General features: G+C 52.0%; 1 protein-coding gene across 2 annotated transcripts; it reads left to right on the top strand.

Annotated features, from left to right (window-relative positions):
* The first annotated feature begins 10,858 nt into the window (after nt 1-10,858).
* Nucleotides 10,859-21,681, top strand: LOC119108461 (cysteine--tRNA ligase, cytoplasmic). Of its 2 annotated transcripts, none has more exons than XM_037232031.1 (14): nt 10,859-10,939; nt 11,586-11,748; nt 12,600-12,778; nt 13,340-13,535; nt 13,892-14,038; nt 14,388-14,528; nt 15,274-15,484; nt 16,114-16,355; nt 16,809-17,042; nt 17,497-17,635; nt 18,093-18,313; nt 18,777-18,939; nt 19,735-19,940; nt 21,259-21,681. In XM_037232031.1, exons 2-14 carry the CDS (start codon nt 11,614-11,616, stop codon nt 21,385-21,387), a joined length of 2,343 nt encoding a protein of 780 aa, XP_037087926.1. In that variant the 5' UTR covers nt 10,859-10,939; nt 11,586-11,613; the 3' UTR covers nt 21,388-21,681. The 2 variants fall into 2 exon arrangements, with proteins under 2 accessions (XP_037087926.1, XP_037087925.1); XM_037232030.1 differs by lacking the exon at nt 10,859-10,939 and adding an exon at nt 11,045-11,132.
* Nucleotides 21,682-23,065: the final 1,384 nt, after the last annotated feature.

Genomic DNA, 23,065 nt, shown 5'->3' on the forward strand with positions numbered 1-23,065 from the left:
AGGTCAGTGATCCTGTTTGACCTTTTGAAGGTCGTGGTGACCAGAATCATAGAAGACTGCCTTGAGCTTCATTTGTTCAATTGTTCATATTCAACTGCATTTGTTCATCAATCAATCATGTTCAATTGTATTTGAATAAGCGACAAAGATTACGCCAGGCAGTGTGTTCCCGAAAAGGAAATCTTGACCTGGGTTGTTTCAGTTCAGTAACCTATCATGACCTTTGAGAAGTCCATGGAAGATTATAATGCGGTTCCTGTTATCAATAAACTCGAAACGAGCACCACAAACTACCCCATACAGCAAGCCCTACAGCAATACAACAGGCTGTTTTTTACCTTTTGTCTGACCTTGATACCTGACCCTAGGTCGATGGAATTTGCTCATTCAATTATTATGTTGTATAAGAAAGTATATCAGGGGTGTATGGCTTCGTCTAACACTCCGTTGCTCAATCAGATTGAGCCATTCCCTGGAACTTCCCTTTGCTGAATCCATGGCCTGAATTTGGCCTGCTGTATGTTAGCGATCTTACAAGGCACATCTAATCGTTTGATACCACACGATCCGCTATTCAGTTTTTCATAGCTATGCAAAATTTGGCGGGGCTACACCGCACCGTTCGAAAAACCATTCCGAACAATCCTCGGGGTCAATTTGGCCCCACCCGAACGCGTGTAAGCTGTAAAGGTGGTTCAAAAGCAGCCCGCAGCATCTCGCAACAGAGGAGCATCACATAACATCAGGTACAATGAGGGTTAAATGCATGCACTTATTTACATTTTAGTGATGCGGAGGAGGAGCCCCGTGCAGGAGGCGTGGACTCAGACAGGACTGAGCTTCCGGACAGGAGACGTGGTTTGAAGCGCGTGTCCAACTTCAAGTACTCCTAATATTTACATAAACTCACCGACGACCAACCCCAAGCGCTACTGTTCGTTTTTAAAGTGTGTCACGAAAAAGTCATGCACATCACCAGTCTCGTATACCTCTGAGCGAACTCTGTCGTCGGATTACACGCCTCGCGCTGCCGCGTTGGATGACGCCTTTGCCCTGACATTTGCTAAAAGCTTTGTGTAAAACCCTCCAGATGCGCCGTGCTACTCAGTTGAGCCACTCAGCCAACTGCGAGTCTTGCGGCAGCCGTGCGACCCACGACAGCTATGGTCGGTCCCATCAAGACCTGTGGGACTGACGATATCAGTGTCCGCATAATCGTCCAGTGTGCGGACGAGTTAGGCGCTCCACCCACCAAGATTTGTAACTGCCTTTCCGGGGAAGTGGAAGGAGGCCAACATCTTACCAATTTTCGAGAAAGGTGATAAAAAGGAGCCGTCAAATTATGGAGCTATTTCCTGCTTTCTTTCTTTGGAAAGATACTGGCACGGGTTGCGTATGATACGTTGTCCCGCCACGTCTCGCCTGTGTCGTGTGATCATTAGCATGGTGTTATTCCTAGGCTTTCCTACAGCACGAACTTATGTGCTTATCTGAAACAGGCTTGGGAGGCCATGTCGGACGGACACCTGACGGATGCCATTTACACTGGTTATTCGGCTGCTTTTCAGAGCGCTAACCATGAACTCCTAACCAACAAGCCAAAGCACTTATACCATTTGAGGAATCTGCACTCAGGGGGTTATCGTCAGAGGGTTATCATTAGAGGGTTACGTCAGAGGGTTATCATTAGGGGGTTACGTCAGAGGGTTATCATTAGAGGGTTACGTCAGAGGGTTATCATTAGAGGGTTACGTCAGAGGGTCATCATTAGAGGGTTACGGCAGAGGGTTATCATTAGAGGGTTACGTCAGAGGGTTATCGGCACCGAAAAAACTTCGGATTGGAAACTGGTTACTTCCGGCTACCGGCAACTGGTTACCTCCGGCGTCCCGGATACATCCCTCTTGGCTCCCCTCCTTTTTTACCGTTCGTTAACGGTGTTCCTTACGTCATTGAATCCGGCTGCCTTTTGTGTGCCGATGACGTAAAATTGTCCGCACAATTACGCCCTCGGTTGATAGTCCGCTGCTGTAGAAGGATCTCGATCATCTGGTAGCGTGGTCGGGCAGGTGGAGGCCGATCCTCAACCTTGTGAAATGTGAACTATTCACGATGACCCTCTGGTGTGTTGCCGTCCAAACCAAGTATTTTATTGATGAAACTTAGCCTGAAGATGTGTGCCAAATTAGGAACCTTGGCGCAACGCTGAATACCAAATTAACCTCCGCTTCACATGTTTCTGGCATAGTCAGTTGGGACCATCGAGCACTTGGTCTTTTTATTCGGTCCTTTAAAGTAGCTACCAACAGGCTTAAATTCAACCGAAGCGCAGTGATGGCTGCGTATTTTGCTAACGTGTGTTTGGAATACTCTAGCATAATTTGGGCGAGGGCGGCCTAATCCAATAATCTGTTTGCCCAGAGAATGTGTGAGTAAGCAGCTAAATGAGAAACATGGGCTGCACTCGATCGACCCGCTCATGGGGCAGCTCTTTCTCATGGCAGCCTTCTGCTTCATTCCAACATCCCATCCCAGCAGTGCGAAGAATGCAGCACGATTTACTCTCTCCAAGCAGCATGCTCCAAGGTAAACTGGATTCTCAAATCTTGCTAAGCTGCTCCCCCTTACTTGTGCCGCCTCGATCTGCCCACACCCGAACTCTGCTCACCGTACCTCGCGCTCGTTTGCAGACTACAGAGCGGTCTGTTTTGCAGGCTGCCAAGCGTTGGGAACATTTTTCCTAGCGATCCTAGCGTGGATATATTTCATTACAGTTTTGGCATTTTTGGAGTTCCAGTGATCAAGCATCTATTAACTGTAGTATTTTTACTCAGCTTTGAGATATGGCACCCTTGTAGTATGTTTATACTACCGTGTGCTACGAATTTATTGTATTCTATCTATATGACTTTGTCTGTTAGCGAAACACTGCTCTACTGGCGAGAAAAGAAAATAAACAAATAAGCATTCATTTATCTCCGACATGGACCAGTGCGTACGTTCAGACCACGAGCCGAACTTATCGTAACCAGCAGCTTAGCGCGCTACCGCATATCCCTCACCTTCCTGCGATTTACGCTGTCCTTCCAGGCTCACTCCAGTTTGATAACTTTCAGGTTATGTACGGAATGGCAAGGCTTCCTCGGCGCGGCAGGTCAACAGTGAGCTTGTTGATCGGATGGAGGTAAGGTGGTTCTGCACGCGCGCGTAGGTACCGCCTCCGTCTCGCCGACGCAGACCACCGCCGACGTTTTTCACACCATACGCCATAAACACTTGCAGGAAATGGTCCTGTCATGAAATATTACTTCAGATTACCCATCATCTTACCATCCCCACGGCATGCAACGACATAGAACACACTGCTTTCCACATACCTCCTCAACCCGTCGGGCACCGTACATCGCCGGCTCTCTTTCTTATGGGCTAACTTACCTCTATCTTTAGCACCACGGCTGTAGGCCACTAGAGGGTTGTTAAGAAAAAATATCTTATTGCTTTTGAATTTGGCGGAGTGTGATTGTTCCCTCTTTATTAGTACGACTTTCCTTATGTTCGGCAAGTAACAAGAGTAGGTGAAAATCAGCGTGCCCTATTATTTTCCTTTTACTCTGACCTGTGGACCTACTTTCACGGACTTAACCTCTTTAATCTACGCTGTGAATCCACTTCTATAGGCTCTCTTTCCCCTAACTTGTTCGGAAACCCCTCTCTATTACAGGGGATGTTCCGCATTTCACGGTATTGATGCAAGCATCAAACATGATAAAATACGATCATATAGATAAAACAGTAGTATTAGCCTTATCTCTAGGAGCAAAACCAGGGAATGGAGATGTGGTTGGGTTTCGGCAACATGCTTTTATCGAAACAATAGCACACGTCTAATGGCCATTGATCATAAGATCATTTCTAACTATTGGTATGCTTTTTAAGTGTAGAAGACTTCTGGGCACAAAGTCAATATTCAGTAAATAAGCACCTTAATACACCACCATTTGATTGCGCCATGGAACGTCTTTTATGGCGTCAGAGTCGCTGCCAGGTGATCGTGTCAGAATTCCCACTGTAGTGGCCAGGCTAGTTCACTTGAATAATCCCCCCCCCCCCCACCGAGAGGTGACCTGCGTTCTGGTGCAGGTTTGCGAAACCATAATGCCGTTATGTGCGCATATTTTCCCCCTCTCTCGAGTTGTTCTCGTATGTTTCTCCGTGATTTTGCATTGTTCATTTGCATTCGCATGCTCGGTTATGTTCTTATTCAATGTTCTTAAGGCATGCTATTCCCAGTCTTATTTCCGTCATAACGTGTGCCAATGCCCAAATTCCTGTATGGAATAGCGCAATACGTGATTCGTATGTTAAAGCACATTTTGTGCCAAACGTATGGCGCAAAATCTTCGTAATCTCCACTCCCCGCATCGAAGTGATCGAGGGCCAACTGATGACCGCTGGTGTCACGGAGAGTGCTGGCGTACGCCAGACACAGGCAATTTGATGATCATATCAGCTCTCGGCCTTGCGCACCACACGGTTAGTGAGGTAGTGGCACTTGCGTGACGCTTGTATGGCAGAATGAATGCTTGGGTGACCTTGAGGCAGTCTGCACGAAATAGTCTGCCCAAGTTCTCGAGTGTCAAGCTCAGAAACAAGAGGGGTTTAAGCTTTAAAAGCGCATGACTGTGAACTGAGCTGAATCTGAAAAATGTCTCTCTTTGTTCAAAACCCCATACAAATGTGGAACACTCCCTTCAACCTGGTCCCTGATTCCCCACTTTGCCGCACATAGTCCGCCTCCTTAGAGCAAGCTTCCCCCGAAAATAAAGTCAGCTGGATAGAGCTCCTCGCAGACGCAGCTACCGGTAGCCGCTGTCCTTCGAGCAGGCAGCCGAGTCGACTTTCGCGTTTTAAGTCCCCAACACAAAAATGTGTTTTTCATTTCAGGAATTGCTGATGCGGACATAAATTTCTCTAAAACTTGGTTTGCTGTGGTAGAGTCTGTTCATCAGATCATTGTTCTCGCCGCTCCCGCGGACGTCGTGTTTCTGAGCTTTAAGCAACACCTCAAACATGGAGGCCTCATCAATCAAAATCACGTGCATGACTCCTCTGCAATCAACTTTATGGTAAGTGGCGCGGGTCCGGGTCTTCCGTTTCTGATGCACGTGTTCAGACGTCCATGAAGCAGCAAATCGTTCAAATTACCTTCATCCTTTTTACTTCAGTTGCCAAATCACGCTCGCTCTAGAGATCGTAAGTGACACAGCGCTGGCTCTGGTGGGTTCCAACCTGGCCTTCTTGAAATAGGCTAAGTATCTGACCTCCTGGCGCAGGAACCACCCTCCTTATATTTCGTGATAAACCGGTGGGTCTACTACTTTATCCTTTAAATGTTCCAAAAAATTAGCATTGCCTTGGTAACAACCATCTCTGGACGAAGCGGTTATAGAATAGACATTAACGCAGTGTTCGCCCTTTTTCAGGCTTATTATTTTTCTCCACACCTTCGATCAGCGCCGTGAATGAGATGACAGAAATGAAGTGCAATTTGGTTACATTCAGCTCCACATTATGATTTAATTGCATTTATTTGACCTTTATTACATTTAGGCACAGCTTACTGAAGCTCCTTGCTGCATGTACCTGGTACCATCTACACATGTTTCATGAAATTGGTACCCATTGCACATTTGTATGATGTTTGTAAAATTGCATGCCTTTTATAACCATTAAATCACTTTCAAATATTTCATATCTATCTAGGAAGTCGATCAGATCAGTTTAGCCGGATAGTAGTTTTCGCAGCGCTTCTGCAAAATATGCTGAAAGGAACAAATGATGCATTTGATGAATACACCGACATTTTCACCTTGTTTCCAAATGGGAGCGGGTTTAATTTTTCATGCCATGCCATGCCATGGTTCGATGACAATTTTTGGCTGAACCTGGGCACATTTGATTATTGAAGACAATGCATGTAGGTTGTCGGCGCGTACCGAACATCGATTTTTACAATAGAGCTCTACAGCTATGTTTTTTCAGTGGTGAACAAAGTTTTAAAGGGGCCACAGAGATCCGCTCCCTGCTTCGTCTAAGCAGGCGGTGAAAAGGAGGCAACGTCATCTTGGACACGAGTTGGGGGGACGTCACTTTTTTCATGGTATTTAACAGCGTCGTATATTTTTAATGCACCTAAGTATATCTGTCTATCACGGTTTTTTTACTATCGAGATTTATGTGATTGGATCGATTTTGGGTTTTTGAGGCTTGATCAAGATTTGATCATCCGGCACTCGACCTCCTGAAATGTCTTCAATGCTCGAATTCACAAAATCAGACATCTATATTGTCTGTGCGATATCCCTGACGCAGGAAAATCCGCTCAAAGTATAGCCACGGGATTGGTCAAATTTTTTAACCAAAGTCAAGTCATCCTGAGCAGCCATTCCATTGCAAAACAAAATGACTGCCATTCATGAATCAAATGATCACGGCGGGAAATCCTGTGGGAAGTGGCGACGGTCCAGCCCCCCCCCCCTCCCCCGTCTCCCCGGGCCCCGCAAAATTAAAAATGGGGGTCTGGGGACCCAAAGTAGGTGCGTTCAGGGGTCCAAGAGCCCCTTGGAAAGGCTCTTCGGCTCGTGCAGCACAAAGAAAAAATATTCCAGGGATGAAATGATCACTCAGTGATGTCCGTGTGTGCAGGCCGCTCTGGATGTTCATGGGCTGTTTTAGCTGCTCAGGTCGCCCCTGCCCACCGATGGTGCATTGGCTTTTTAGGGACTTTGCTGGGCCCTCCCGTCACAAATGATCACTTTTATGGACCAGGAGCCTTTCTGGTCACCTGAAAGTTCGTCTGCCTAATCAGGGCCCATTGGCCACCTTAGCCAGAGCCATTTAGATGTACACCTATGACCCTTTGGACACTTCTTGTTAGTCTTGAAGTCTTGTTAGCTGTCCAGGGCCTCTTTGGCTGCTCAGAGGTCACTCCTATGCCCAAGAGCCCTTTCGTTTGTTAGTGGGCTCTCCTGCTTACGCAGGTGATTTCTGGACGCTCGGCCTCTCAGAAAATGTTTGAGACGTCGTTTTCTCAATGCCGTCCTTGCTACTCAGCGGTCTTTTAGTTGTTCAGGGGCTCATCTGTCCATATAAGGACTCCTTTGGCGTTTGAGGGCCTGTTTGGCAGCTCAGAGTCTCCGGCTGTTTCCTCACTATCTCCCGGACACTTTTTTGGCTGCTCAGGGCTTTTTTAGCCGCTCAAAAACTCCTATTGCTGCCTAAGAATCCTTCTGGCTTGTGGGCAGCTTGTCCGCCGCTTGGAGGCACTTGGAACACCATTAAGTCGCACAAACTTTCACGGCCCCATCCTGTGCGGGGCTCCTCTGGCTACTTACAGACCTTTTTGGAAGTTGAGAGGCCACTCTAGCCACCGTGGAGTTATCTTGCCACTGAGATGGCCTTCTGTTTGCTCAAGGGCCGACCCAACGGGCTGCTCAAGGTACTTTTAAGCTCTCAGAGCTCTTTTCCTGCATATCCTCACGACCCTCGGGAGATTCGTGGGCCTTTTTGGTACATAAAACATTGGGCCCGGCTTTGGCGCTCAAAGGTCATCTGGTTACCAAGGACTGCCTCAGTTGCTTTAAAACGGGTCAGTCTTATACACGATCCTGCTGATATGTAGAGAAGTCAGCACCTGCATGCAAATGGTTCCCCGCTAAAACGTAAAGGAAGTTCTCTGCAAAGCTGCATAGAGTTGCGTGGTACTTTTTTGTGCAATTTGCTGCTGACTGGAACTCACGACCACGACAGGCAGAGCGCATTGGATCGGACAGGAGAATCTGGGTGTGGAGTATGGTATGACACGTATGGTATGAAGGAATAGTCGCACAGGACTCTGATTTGTTTCGGACCCCTTTGGAAAGATTAAGAATAGGCAAGAAAACCCATTTCCAGTTTGAATAGTTGGGATGGAAGCTCGCTGTTCAAAACGGTGCTGCTGATCAACGCGTTTTACTCGAATTGCCATGTACTTAAGGCGTGCAAAAATATTGGCAAGGAATGATACTCAAAACAACTAAAGCTGACGTGCTCCAGCGGGGGCGCAGACACCATGTTCAAGTTGGGGGCAAACTCCAAAATGCCAAAATGGTAGTCATTTGGAATGGCACCCGTGCCCTTTGGTAAATAAGACTATCCGGCTTCCTAAGATCATTCATTCATTTCAACATTATTTTCCCTGAAGAGGCGAAATTCCACTGGCGAGTAGGCACTTTGGGTCATTGGGGAGGTATCTGCTTCACTAGGCTAGATGCTAAGAAATGACCTGGCCACAGACTGGTCAGCACTTTGGATACGAATCAGTGGCTGATAGTGCACCCGAGTTTTCATGCGCCTAGATTTCGCCAGCTGGTTTCTAAGAGATAGGATTTGTTCCGGTATTTTAAACGGGAACAAATTTGGAAGCCTCAAATACTAACAGCCCAAAACAACGTGGCGAAAAAACATAAAACCGGGGTTATGCATAAAAACTCACGTCAGCATGAAGGCCCTTCTTCTGGATGTCCCTTACCTGAGCCCTGCTCCCGTCTGCCGTTGGCGGACGGGAGCAGGATACGAGCAGGTGGGTTGTGTGAGATTTGTCATCTCACACAACCCACCATAGCAGAAAACATACTTTCGGAACGTCACCTGCCTTAGGGACGAATTGGTCCACCGGACATTCATTTGCCCCTCACTCAACGTAGACGATTTTGTCTGCATTTGTATGTGGGCAGGGGCGTAGCCAAAGCCTCCCATGGGTGGTCATATGGTTTACGAAAGCCTCTTGATGGTGACCACCCCCACAAAAAAATATATCGCCGGATATAGCTCACCTGTTAACAAACTTTACCAAGCTGGGAGCGCAGGCTTGAGAAAAGCCCTGATGGTGAAAGGCTCCTCCCAAAAACAAAGTTTGGATATAGCTCAGCTGTAAACGAGGGGCATCGTTTTTTGTGTTTATGTTTATTTTCATTTTTTAATCATAATAGAAGTAGGATTCAAATCTACCTCAAAATCATTTCTGGTTGTATTTTGAAGTTAGTAAACTGCAGAAAGCAAACGTTGAACGACTACGTGCAACAAATCACCGGTGCCCAATGGCTCACCGGCGCAGTCAACATTTCCCGGAACTTTGATCCGTCAAAATGTGCAACAGGCTTATTATATATGGCACCTAGTCTTCACATAAGTTTATCACAATGAGCTCCTTTCGTTTTCAAAGATCGTAATGAAAGGGCCGCTTTTCTGGAATAAAGCGTTCTTAAACCAACTTTTTCTAGAGTTGGGAGGAGCTAGAGCCTTTTTGGGTGAATTAGGCCCCAGCCCCGGGCTCCTGGGTCCTGGACCCCCCCCCAAAAAAAAGAAGCTTCCCGAGAGCAATCCTCAGCCATTTCAATAAGGACCTTGAGATTATCTAAGGCCAGTGGTATGCTTGGTCATGAGACAACTTAGAAATGACTCCTCGTTATATAAGGTGACAACCCTGAGCCCATCCAGCTTTGCTCGGCACAAATTTATAAAGTTTCACAAAAACGAGATGGTTTTTGCGTCTTGTGTCCGTAAAAATTGTCTCAAAAGTTTTGTTACGAGGCTGGATATGTTCCTACTGCGTTACCAGAGTCGAAGTTGCAATAAATGCAGCCCTTCTCGTCATATTATCTATTAGTGTTTCCAGACGAAGTGGCTCGCAACGTTACAGATGTCCATAAGCTACATCGGCCTTGAAAATGGAGTAAACAAAGTACAGCGGGGCAAGGTTTATTACCAAATATGACTACATCTGTTGTTACAAGACAAGAATCACGCATGTGTTATATCAAGAGATGCATTACAACTGTTCTCTTTAACGTAAAACGCGACATGGAGCGCCACCTAGCCGCGAAGAAGTATGCTCCACCTCCAGCACCTCCACCTCCAGCTCCACCTCCCGTAAATCGACTGCAGACACCAACTTTGAGAGAAAAAGGGTCAAATCCGGGAGAAACCCCATCTATTACAAATCTACACTACTGAAATGTTCTTGTCAGTAAGAGTCACGACAGTGCCAGTACGGCCCGCATCTGGTCATGGCCAATTGAACATCATCCGCTCTCAAATTATATGCTGGTTCCATCACATCTAATTCGACGTGATAGATCAGATGTGGTTTTAATTATTCGTTGCACAAGTAAAAGCTAACTTCAAGTCACATTTTCCAGATAACCTCACAATTCGGCTACTTATATATGTTAAATACGCGATATAGAAAATGAAATAATCATTGGATGAAACATGTGGTAATGGCCAACTTCGTCGGAATCGGAGAGGTCACGGTGGACACGCATTGATAATTTGCCGTTGAAAAGCTCTTATATGCCTGCATTGTCCACACATTATGCTATTGATTGTTTGGAAAGCCCCACCCACCCCCCCCTTCTGAGCCCTGGGACTGACGGCATGCTACAGTCGCGAAAACGTTACAATGGTGTCGCTGTAACGGCACCCTTGGTCCAAAGGTTGTGTCGTTTGGTGCAACAAACATGGTGTTCCTTCAATCTAACGATTAACGGTGATTGTATAACCGTGCGCTTTTACCCAATCTGGCTACCGGTTAACAGCTGCGGTGCTCCCGGCGTCGATCTGCGAGAGAGATCGCAACGCTAGATAACCTGAGATGTTGAACGCATCACGAGGCTTCCAACACTTTTGTATTTTTCTCTTTTCCCTTTCTCCCTCCGATTACGTTGCCTATACTATTATTACGTTGCCCAAACTACTGCTACCATATTTATCCAAAGCGCCTCATGAACGACGGTAGTGGCGCGCATTCACGGCTTATGGCTGATGTGGGGTGATGCGTGGGACTTACGGGCGTTGATGTGTGTTTGAGGGCTGTTAAGGGACTTGTCTCTTCAACTAGGTACGTTGGTATGCATGTAGGCAAACGCCTGTGCACACAGAAATGCGATTCGGTCACTATACCATGTAAAAAGGGGTCATTTACATGAAGGTTATCGTTAAATCGCGAACTCGTAATATGAGCTAGGTTTATCATCAGCACCGGCTGCCGGCTGGTGCCGGTGGTGCTAAATGGATCATTTAATGATTTGCTGGTAGGTGGATGTGAACCTTTGCAGTGCCTTAAGATATAGGTATTTGCATGCTCAGTTAGCCTTATATTGGTATCATAGGTTTCCTCAATTTAATTGGGCCCTGGCTGCCCAATGCATAGGTAATAACTTGGTTGCTTGATTTTTGTTCTGTCCCTTGACATTATTTAACTGTGTTAAGAGTCAAACTGGTCCATAATGCTCAAAGTCGCCTTGATATGACAATGCAGCCACAGTTATGGCTGTACATGGCACACACAATGTGATGCAGTTGTGTGTCAGTCATCATTCATTCAGAGGTGTCAAAGCCAGTCTCAACTATATGATGATATGTTTTTGTCATAAAATTGCTGTGGCACGGTTTTGCCCGTTAACAGTTAGGGTACTTATTGCTTCTTATTTTGCCCATTTATGAGAATATGTGTCAAAAGTGGCAGCCATGTATATTTGTTTCAGGTTTTTGCACTCATATTGGGGTATTTGGATGACTATATTTTCCAGAAGTAATTATTTAGCTAGTACATATTGGTTATCACTGACCTATCAGTCGTCATTCCTCCGGAGTCAAGTAAGATTTGCATCGAAGAAGAGAAGGAGGCAAAGAAACATCCTGGAAAAGGTGGGGCTGTGTAATGTTTGTGCTGATGTGCTTTATGACACTTGTATAACCTATATGCTTTAAATGTATCATAAATTGAATTTATCGTGCAATATTGATGCACCTTGGTCTGTCAGATATATTTTTGATGTTCATGCATGGCTTATGTATCCCTTCAAGCACATAAGTTTATATTCAGTTGGAGGGCTCATGCCTCACCTCTATCCCACTTTGAGAAAAAGTGGGCTAGGGCTGCGGAAATCTGTTTTGTTGTATATTTTGGGGTATGTCTTTTATTTTTCTGTGCTCTGACCCCTCCCCCCACATACACATGATTAATTTGATAACCCTATGCAGGCTGTTGGCTATTTATGTCAACTGTGTCAGGTTATGTCATGTCAAGCCCTTTTATGTTTTGAGCCACTTCCTGGTTCTGAGACAGTCACACCACAGCCAGCATCCAGTGCACATCATGTGACAATGCACCATATGATGGCTGACCCAAGCTTGCTACCTGTGCGACTATGACCTGCGCACAACATAGTGACCTGCAGAGCAACGTGACATACTGTGACCTGCCGTCTGTTGTACTGTGACTGCTGTCTGTTGGACGGTGACCTGCCATCTGTCGAGTGTGACCCGAGTCTGCCCTCTGCTGGGGTGCCACCCGAGCTTGCTGTATGTCAGCCTGTGAATTGCTGTTCAGACTGTAACCCACCTCTGTTGGAACCTGACTCGAGCCAGCTGTCCATCACCTTGACTGAAGCCAGTTGTCTCCGTGATGTCTCTGGCATGACTGTGACTGGAGCTGGCCATCCCCACTGTGACTGTGACTGTGACTGTGACCGTGACCGGAGCGGGTCGGCCGCCAGATGGACCGCCGAGAGCAGCCCGTCTGGACGCGGCCGCAGGGCTCGGAGGCGCCGCAACTGCACCTCTACAACAGCCTGAGCCGGCGCAAAGAGCCGTTCGTGCCGCAGGCCGGCCGCCGCGTGCTCTGGTACAGCTGCGGGCCCACCGTCTACGACGCCTCCCACATGGGACACGCCAGGTCAGGCTCTCTGCGTGCGTCCACCGAATGCATGAAACGTACCTGAGCGACATGGGCATGGCGCTTTCGCCGCGCTACCTCACTGCACGTAGCGCTGCCCTGGACTGCTCTCTGCTTAGCGAGTCAGGAATCCTAGCATACTGTTCTTTCTCGGACCGCTTTGAACCGTCTAGGATGAATAAAGCGGGTGAGCTTACAAGGTACGAACCTTCATCCACGTTGCCGAGACGGATACCGAAATGCTGGCTTCGTACGATACTGTACGTTCCACGACTGCAAGAGCAGCCCTAATGCTATGGTGGCCTCAATCGTCGTTCGGCGTCCCAAGAAACCCGCACAGCACTGAGGTAGCAGAATACCGTGTCAAAGTTGCCTATTGGCCTTTAAGATGCGCAAGTTTGCACTTCGCAGATTCTCCTCATCCAGTGCTGGGTGTCATGCCAATGGGCGGAGTCGTTGTCCCACGCTCGAATCCAGCGAAGAGAAGAGGTGTCGTTATGCCGTGGCTGGTCTCTCCGAGTGCCGTCCTGCCCGACCGCTGTACATCTCGTTCGTCATCAGGTCGTACATCTCGTTCGACATCCTGCGCCGCGTGATGACCGACTACTTCGGCTACGACGTGACGTACGTGATGAACGTGACGGACGTGGATGACAAGATCATCCGACGCGCCCGGCATCAGCACCTGCTGCGGCAGTACGCGGCTGACACCACCGACCTCCGACGCATGGTGGACGACTGCGCGCTGGCGCTCCAGGTGAGACGGGCTGCCGCCACGCGAAGGGCAGTGGGGGACCAGAACGAGCCCTGGCGCTCCAGGTGAGACGGGCTGCCGCCACGCGAAGGGCAATGGGGGACCAGAAGGAGCCCTGGCGCTCCAGAGGAGACTGGCCGGCCGGCCGACCGGCGCCGCTCTGGGGGGAGATGGGATGAGTATGAGTCCTGACGCGTCCGGCAGTGCGCCACACAGAACGGGACAACGTTCTTATGTTGTTTGTTCAGCACCTCAGGCAGATGAATTGCAGACATGAACTTCCTGCTCAGGACCTCGGTCAGCTGACTGTCCTGTGTGCTCCCATATCCGTGACAGCTGCTTTGCTCTGTCTTCGACAGAAGTACTCGAAGAAGGCGGCCGCCGAGAAGGACGCGGACAAGCGCGACATGCAGCGCCGCCTTGTAGATCGGCTCTCGGCGGCGATCGACAAGGTCGAGGCCATGGTCAAGGAGGGCGGCGACGCCAACCTAAGCCAGGCCAAGCAGGTGCGCGGTCGCCGGGGACCGGGGGAGGGGGAACAGCGGCCGAGCTGTGCCGTCCAGAGCTGCCCTTACTGGAGAATCTGCGGTTAATGTCCATTACTGGGGTGCTTCCAGCTTATGTCGACCTGTCTATGTGTTCTGACTTCGCACGTCGCTGTGCTGGTGCAGCTACTTGCTGTTGATATTGCCGTTGCGGCCGCTGACGAGGCTGTTGCACCCGCTGACGTTTACTATCTGCTGAGCGTTGACCACGCTCCCATGGCCGCTGACAGCTGAGTCGGCCGGCTGAGTCGATGACGTCACCGCGGCTGCCAGCTGTGCTGTCGCACCCACTGACGGCTTGCCGTTGCAGCTGCTGCTGAAGGAGGCGTCCGACCCGCTGGCCGAGTGGCTTGACGATCGGCTGGGTCACACGGTGACGGACAACGTCATCTTTGCCGATCTGCCGCGCCACTGGGAGGCCGAGTTCCACAGCGACATGGCGGCGCTGAATGTAAGATGGTCCGCCGGCGCCGCTCCCCCGGGGCCGTGTCTAGACGAGCCCTATGACGCCAGCTGGCGCGGTGGCGGTGCTGAACGTGAGACACTCCGCCGGCGCCGGCTCCCCCGGGACCGTGTCGAGACAAGCCCTGTGATGCTGGCTGGCGCGGAGACGGCGCTGAATGTGAGACGCTCCGCCGGCGCCGGCTCCCCCGGGGCCGTGTCGAGACAAGCCCTGTGACGCTGGCTGGCGCGGTGGCGGTGCTGGGCGTGAGACGCTCTGCCGCTGCCGGCTCCCCGGGGCCGTGTCGAGACAAGCCCTGTGACGCTGGCAGGCGCGGTGATAGCCGTGTGATCTGCGTCCAGCTCTGGGCGGAGAGTCGCGGAGATTGGTCCCAGCCGCGCAGTTGGACTCCTGCTTAACGTCTTCGACTGTCTCCGTCTGCGGTGTCGGTGGCCATTGGTTGTGGGCAGGAATACCGTCCGCCTGCTCTGGGCCAGGTTCACGTACCCCTGCTAAGCTTGTCGTCTTCTTGCGCGGTGTTCACTCCCGACGTCTCGCTGTGCTTGGGGGGTGGTTCGGTGAACGAAAATGCCGTGATTCGGTCAATCTGAGACGAACTTCGCCTGCCGTATTGCTCTCCCTGTGAATGAGTCGCCGGCGCTGTCGGGGTGATGTCGGACAGCAGTCCATGCTGTAAGGCTCGTCAGCCCGCTCGGCCCGCTTCGCCGTGACGCGGCGTCCCCGCTCGCGACAGGTGCTGCCGGCTAACGTGGTGACCCGGGTCAGCGAGTACGTGCCCGAGATCGTCGACTACATCGCCAAGATTATCGAGAACGGGCTGGCCTACGAATCCCACGGCTCCGTGTACTTTGACGTGGGCCGGTTCGACGCCGACGACCGCCACCACTACGCCAAGCTGGTGCCGGAGGCGTACGGCGACAGCGCGGCGCTGCAGGAGGGCGAAGGTGCGTGCCCCTCACATAATCCCCCTCAGATGCCCCGGTGCTACCGCTCCTCAGATACTTCCCCCTCCCCCCTCCCCCCTGCCGCATGCTCACCGTTGGCCTGGCTTGGGGTGCTGCTGGGTGCGGACGTTTGAGTTGGCTTGTGTTAGGTGATGAAAGTGGCCACCGGTGCCGCCGGTGGCTTCCCTTGTCATGAGGCAAAGTGCTGAGATGTAACCCGCACTCAAAGGCATTTGTTCGGGGAATGACTGGAAGACCCCGTATCAACTGCTTGTGGGCGAAGATGTAAGCTGAACGGTGGTTTCGTTAATAGCTCGTCTGTATGCATGAGTTTCGCAGCTAAGTAAGTGTCAAGGGTTTGCAGCCGTGTCATACGGTCGATAGACAGCCGTATCCGACGGTGATAACACGACCCAAGGTGTCTCCGTTCACACTGAGAATTGACTCGTCTGACCTGCCCGACCTTCTCGCTGACCCGCCTGACCCCTCACGGACGCGCCCGACCTCTCACCCACCCGCCTGACCCTCATCACTGATTCGCCTAACTTGTCTGACTTCTCACCGATCCGCCTAACCCTTCACTGGCCCCTCACTGACATCTCACTGACCCCCTGCCCCGCCTGCTGCAGGCGACCTCAGCGTCTCCGAGGACCGGCTGAAGGAGAAGCGGTCGCCGAACGACTTCGCGCTGTGGAAGTGCTCGAAGGCGGGCGAGCCGAGCTGGCCGTCGCCGTGGGGTGCCGGCCGGCCCGGCTGGCACATCGAGTGCTCGGTGATGGCGTCGGCCATCTGCGGCCCCAGCATGGACATCCACACCGGCGGCTGTGACCTCAAGTTCCCGCACCACGACAACGAGCTGGCGCAGGCCGAGGTGGGCCGGCACCACGCCGAGGCCGGCCCTGGGCTTAGACAGCGCCGGAAAAGGCTGGTGCCTTGGGCTTAGATAGCGCCTGGAAAGGCCTTGTGCTTAGAGAGCGCGGGGCCTGAGAAGACTGGCAGGGCCAGTGGCGGAACGCTCTGAATATCTGAGGGAAATGTCGCAATGGCTCAGGGTGGCATGGTCGTATTTCGCCATCCCTAGCTATATTCCTCGGCGTTTCCCCATTGAAATCATGCTGTGTCATTTCTGTGTTTTGTCCAACTTCTGTTACATGCGTTCTGTACTTGTAATGTTGGCTGGGTTTACTGGGGACGCCATGTTCCAGCTGCCTTTAGAAGTTGCAGATCAGTAGGTAGTCATGGCGGTGATATCTGGACCCCTGCCCGACACGAGCACGAGCACTGGCCTCGTATCCTGGCTAACCACGGCGCTGCGGGGCCGCAGGCCTACTTCAACAACGACAACTGGGTGCGCTACTTCCTGCACTCGGGCCACCTGACCATTGCCGGCTGCAAGATGTCCAAGTCGCTGAAGAACTTCGTGACGATCAAGGACGCGCTGCAGCGCCACACGGCCCGTCAGCTGCGACTGATGTTTCTCATGCACGCCTGGAAGGACACGCTCGACTACAGCGAGCACACAATGGACGTGGCTAAGAACTTCGAGAGGACGGTTAATGTGAGTATCCGGCCGGCCATCTCCGGGTGGGTCTGGCAGGTTAGAGGCTCGGTCAGCTACCTGTGGAAGGGTGCGGCTCAGCATCAGCCGCTACTGACGCTTGTTAAGGTCCGCGAAATGTGACCAAGGCCGTACTGACTGCACTAAGCCTTCGTTGGAATGCGAGTCACTATCGCATCTGATCATCTCTAATTGAAGTTTATCACCACTTTTCTCTTACAAGCAAGGCAGCTCTGTTGCATAAATGAATCTATTTTGTTGCACAGGTGCTTATCATTAGACATAATTGTTTAGTGTTGTTTGTCGAGTATGCATAAATCCTGTTTATTTTGTTTTTACCGGGGCCAACTTTTGTGCGTGTACATGCGCACAAGCGCATGTATTCTGCCTGGCCGAGTGGTCTACCTGCTAATGGTGTCCCTGTGACTGGTTTGCTCTCCGTCTGAACCGGCAGGAGTTCTTCCTGTACGTCCGCTCCGTGCTGCGGTCGGCGCCGGCCGGGGTGGAGTTCTTCCAGAAGTGGGGCAGCCGGGAGCTGACGCTGAACGGCACGCTCAGCGAGACGCGTGCTGGCGTACACGCCGCCCTTTGCGGTGAGTGGACCGCCGCCGCGCCCACGCTCGCCGGGCTGCGGCTGGGCAGGACTCGGGGCTCGAAGGGGGCCGCGGACGGTGTCGGTGCGCCGAGCCGTCCTGGAACTGGAGTGACGCCGTCATTCTCTCTTGTGACGTCTGTCACGCGCGCTGTCTTGCTACTGCCCGTTTGTCTATCATCTGTCACGCCTGTCACAGCTGTGCGTCTCTGCCAGGGGTGTAGTTTCGCAGCCATTTAGTTGCGGAAATACAGAAGAAAAAATTATATCCAGCTTTGACCCCTTTCCCCCTCAAAGTTGGTGGGCTGGAGTTCACTATCCCAACTGAACAGGAAACTACACCCGCGTCTCCTGGCCTGTAGTACATAGTCCGTGGCAGCGGCCAGGCTGCGGCGGGGCGCCGTCGGCCGGCAGTGGGACCGGCGCCGCTTGCGTGACCACCGTCTCGCCCGCCACAGACAACGTCGATACGCGCGCCTCGCTGGACGCGCTGCGCGAGCTGGTGTCCGCCTGCAACAGCTACATCGGCGAGGCTAGGGCGGACGGCCGGGTGCCTAACCGGCAGCTGCTGGCCGACGCCGCGCAGTACGTGACGCACGTGCTGCGCGTGTTCGGGGCGGTGCCGGCCGGCGGGCCGGCTATCGGCTTCCCGGCCGAGGGAGACGCCGGCAGCGCCGACGTGAGTGGAGGTGGACCGGGCGCGCGGCGTCCCCGAGCAGTTGTGGAAGACGGTGGCGGGTGGTGGTCGTAGCGGGCTGTTTTTTCTCATTGAGATCGAGGATGTGTGGGTTTGGGGTTCGCGGCATGTCGTGCCGAGGTGTTCACATTTGGCCGGCCTAGTATCCGTTAATAACGCTTTCCGTGTGCTCAAATAGGTGATCTTTCATCTTTTTAGTGGGGTTATGGCATACAAGAACCGTTTGCCAATGCTAAATGATCAGCCGTGTTCCTTTTGTTGTCGCTTGTTTCTGCAACATGCGTCACTGTTTCAATGACCCGTTGGGTGGGTGCTGCCGCGCCCGGATGCCCGGTCGTCTGCGTGTGGCGCGTCGTTCCCCACGTGCGTGGGGGGTGCACCCCGACCGTCGCCGACGGCCAGCCGAACGTGGCCTGACCTGACCTGACCCGGCCTGACCCGGCAGCTGGAGACGCTGGTCATGCCGTACCTGGACGTGCTGGGCCGGTTCCGGGAGCGCGTGCGGCAGACGGCGCGCCAGCACCAGGTGCCCAGCGTGCTGCTGGAGTGTGACCGCGTCCGTGACGAGGACCTGACCGAGCTGGGCGTGCGGCTGGAGGACGGCGGAGGTGAGACGGCTCGTCACACGGCCTGTCCGACTGGGGCCGCCGCTGGGGCGCGCGCCGCTCCGGGGCGCGGCATGTGACCGGATTATGAGGCGCGCTGTCGTGTTGCAGGAAAAGACGGGGGTCAACTGCGGGTTAAGATGTCTGATTTTAGTGAAGGCAGCTCAGAACGCAAGAGGTATGTTGAAGCGACATGGTTCCTGATGGTACATGTGTCTTGGCGGGCGACACTGCCAGCCTTGATGGTACATCTCCATGGGCGGGCGACGCTGCCAGCATCGATGGTAGATCTCCTTGGGCGGGCGACGCAGCCAGCCTCGATGGTATATCTTTCTGAGCGGGTGACGCTGCCAGCCTCGATGGTACATCTGAGCGGGCGACGCTGCAAGCCTCGATGGGTCATCTCCATGTGCGGGTGACGCTGCCAGCCTCTATGGTACATCTGAGCGGGCGACGCTGCAAGCCTGGATGGGTCATCTCCATGAGCGGGCGACGCTGCCAGCCTGGATGGCACATCTCCATGGGCGGGCGACGCTGCCAGCCTCGATGGCTGTGCCATAAATCGGCGGGATGAAACACGCGTGGGGAGACGGTTCAGATAAATTCGCATGGGAACTGTCCGAGGTGCGAACGGGCGTTTTAGCGCGTATTTTCTGTTACGTGAACATCGGCGTCTGGAAGGAAGTGGTGGGATGTGTTCAGGGGCATTTGAGCCAGCGTGTCGACTCGGCTGTACTAGGCTCCAGCTGCCTTCTCCCCTGCCGCTGAGCCCGCTCACGCTGTCACGGCCGTCGCCAGGCGAGACTGTGTTCAAGCTGGTGGGGCGCGAGACGCTACTGCGCGAGCGGGAGGAGCGCACGCGCCAGGAGCAGCAGCGCCGGCTGGAGCAGGAGCGCCGCCAGCTGGAGAAGCTGCGCCTGGAGGAGGAGCGCGAGGCGCAGCGGCGCGTGCCGCCGCAACAGATGTTCCGCGCCGACGACAAGTTCTCCCGGTTCGACGAGAAGGTGAGAGGCGCGGGAGGGTGCGGGCGGTGGCCGGAGAGAGGGACGGGGTGGACGGTGGTGGCCGGAGAGAGGGACGGGGTGGACGGTGGTGGCCGGAGAGAGGGACGGGGTGGACGGTGGTGGCCGGAGAGAGGGACGGGGTGGACGGTGGTGGCCGGAGAGGGGGACGGGGTGGACGGTGGCGGCCGGAGAGAGGGGCAGGGTGGACGGTGGCGGCCGGAGAGAGGGACGGGGTGGACGGTGGTGGCCGGAGAGAGGGACGGGGTGGACGGTGGCGGCCGGAGAGAGGGACGGGGCGGACGGTGGTGACCACAGCACAAATTGTCCAGCGAGTGACAGTCATGTGGTTTCCTGTAGAGCTCCGTTCTACCGTTGAATGTGAATGATTTGCAGATGGGCGTACGTTTGTGTCATTGGCTGCTTCAATAAATATATCACAAATTTTATATTGAATACATTACACGCGGTCGGAAGGCGGTAGACAAAAACTGTGAGCGGCGTTTCTGCGGTGAGTACAGTCGCACAGTAGATGGAAGTTTTGCTGTTTCCTTGCTGGCAAAAAGGCGAAACAATGCGAGATGGTTCGGTTGTAAATGGGAACGAGGTTATAATCAAAGAAGATTGGGAGTAAAGAAGTGCAAAGAGGAAAACTTAGTGAGCTAGTGAACAACGGTGTTGACAACAAAAGATGATATTTGCTCTGGCAGAACCCCTGTTGCCTTTCACTGGCAGAGACGCTTGGCAAGTCCCTTGCGCATTGTAAAATCGTGATGACTGCGCTGTGAACCATAATTTTCTAGAACTCCTACGTCAGTGAGTTGGAGGGGTGGGCACAACATGCAGACGGGTAAAACCAGCATCCACACATCCGACGTTGGGTTGGTACCGCCGCGCTGTATTGCGTGCTGCCTGACCGGTTTCAACACCGCAAGGTTGGAGCAGCACCGGTTTTGCCCGTTAGCGGCGTGAAAGACGCTGTGCCCTCCAGCCCGACCGAGAGCCGTGGCAAGCCGCTTGCCTGCACCAGTGGGTGGCCCTTTCATAAGTCTCGCCGTGGTGAAATCCGCAGGAACCACAGGTCGGCCGCGTGTGGTGATTATGTGCTAGACTGTTGAGTGTATGTTTGTTGCCGTTTTAAGATGTACAAAGTCGGCAGTTTCTACGTTGTGCGGGGCTTGAGGTAAACAAGAGAGCTCGGGGCACATACATAACACACGCGGAACTTAAAAGCAACATATCAATAGAAGCTGATTTGTGAGCATGTAAGCGTGTTGGGTGTGTGAATGTTTGCGTCACATGGTTTCGGTGTTTTTGTCAGGGTATGCCCACGCATGACAAGGACGGGAAGGAAATAAGCAAAGGACAGCTGAAGAAACTACTGAAGCTCTACCAAGCGCAGCAGAAGAGATACGACGAGTTTCTCGCCTCTCAAAACAAAGAGTCGTAGCATACGAACAGGACCACGCCATGATGCTTGCTGGGGAGTTGCACGGTGACCTGTTGCGCACCTGTTGCAAACAGTGGAGATCGCACCTTTTAAAAATGCCAATTTGTTCTCGCCTCGGTGGAAAAATGATGTGTTGTTCGGATGAGACGTCGCTTTTGGACCAGTGGTTGGGGGATGGTGGGCGGGGCGACGCGTGTGCTCCGCTTGGGCCCTGCAAACGTTGCTTTAAGTCGGGAGAACTCCTGCACTGCGTTGGGTTTGTGAGCTCTGGTCAATATATTTATGAGAACCATTGATGCTTTATGCGGTGTTTACAAATGATGAGCTGAGAGGTTCGATCGGTGCCTGCTAAACGATTGAGCGGGGTTTCGAGGCGGGAGACCACCAGCGCTTTGCATAGGTGGCGCCACTGGAGCGGTCGCCAGGTGCCGCTGTCAGCTGGCGCGCCGACGCTGGTGACGGACGAGCGCGGACTTGTCTCGAGGATCGTCACAAAGGTACAGGCATGAGCGGTGGCATCAGTAATCATCAGGCCGTGATTTTTACAATTTAATGTAAATTGAAACGACCAAAGGCTAAGCGAAGGAAAAGACATTTTAAAAATCAAGCACTAGCGTGATAAAAACTGCCTATCAGATTATATCACGTTTCTGGCTGCGTTCGCCAGCAGGGGAGTAGGCGATAACTGGTAAGTTTAAAGGAAAGCATAACGGCGGTTGAAAAAATGGTGCCTCAAAAACTGCTTAAGTTACGAAGGTCATGGTACAATATTCGCGGAGTGACCTCAGCAGCCGTTACGCTCACAAAACCCCTCATAGTACAATTTGAATGAAAGAAGGCTAGAAAACAAGCAACGAGCGTCGCACAGACGGTAAAGAGGCAAAAAGCTCCCCAGAGACGGGTAAGGGACGGAAGCCGGTGCGTGCGAATGTGAAGCAGGCCTGTGGGAGGTAGGACGTGAATATAAAAATAGGCTCGTTGACATGAAAAATAAAAGACAACAGCAGTTTTGAAAATATGCTAAAAAAGTAAGACAAAGATGACATGAATGTAATATTCGACGAGTATGGCATGATCACGCGTGCATGGATAGAAATCGCAAGGGTTTTGAGCAAGTATTATCAACGAATACTTCATAAAGAGGATGGAAATGATATTATCGTCCGAACTAGCCGTGCGGAGCAGGAAATGCTTCCTCTAACATTTAGTTATGGCGGTATTATTGTGCTGGATGACGGGGAGGAAACCTTCGTCTGGCCTATTTACAGAGGAAGAGACTCAAAGAAATCCTGTAGCTATACACCAGTATTATTTACATGCATTTTCTGCAAGCTGATGGAAGGGATTCTGACGTCCTCATTTTTCAGAATTTTTCAGAATTTGTCAGAAGAATGGAGGATTTCTCAGAACCCAAGATATCAGCCACTGTCATCTTGCATTTTTGTCCAGTTTCAGCGTTTTTCTCGATGACTCGGAGGGTCGTGTGGTACCGTTTTCAGGGGTTTTCTATGACAGGGAGTTCATTTCTATAGTTATTTTTCACTATGTAGACAAATTCAAGAGCCAGTTTGAGGCTATTGAGGGCCAAATGAGCCAATATGTATAATAGCCGTATGATAGCCGTATGAGCCAATTGAGGGCCCAAGATCAAAGATGATCACGAACGACGAAAATCACC

Source organism: Pollicipes pollicipes, unplaced genomic scaffold (assembly GCF_011947565.3).
Source record: "Pollicipes pollicipes isolate AB1234 unplaced genomic scaffold, Ppol_2.1 Scaffold_6686;HRSCAF=7923_pilon_pilon_pilon, whole genome shotgun sequence".
Lineage (NCBI taxonomy): Eukaryota > Metazoa > Arthropoda > Thecostraca > Pollicipedomorpha > Pollicipedidae > Pollicipes > Pollicipes pollicipes.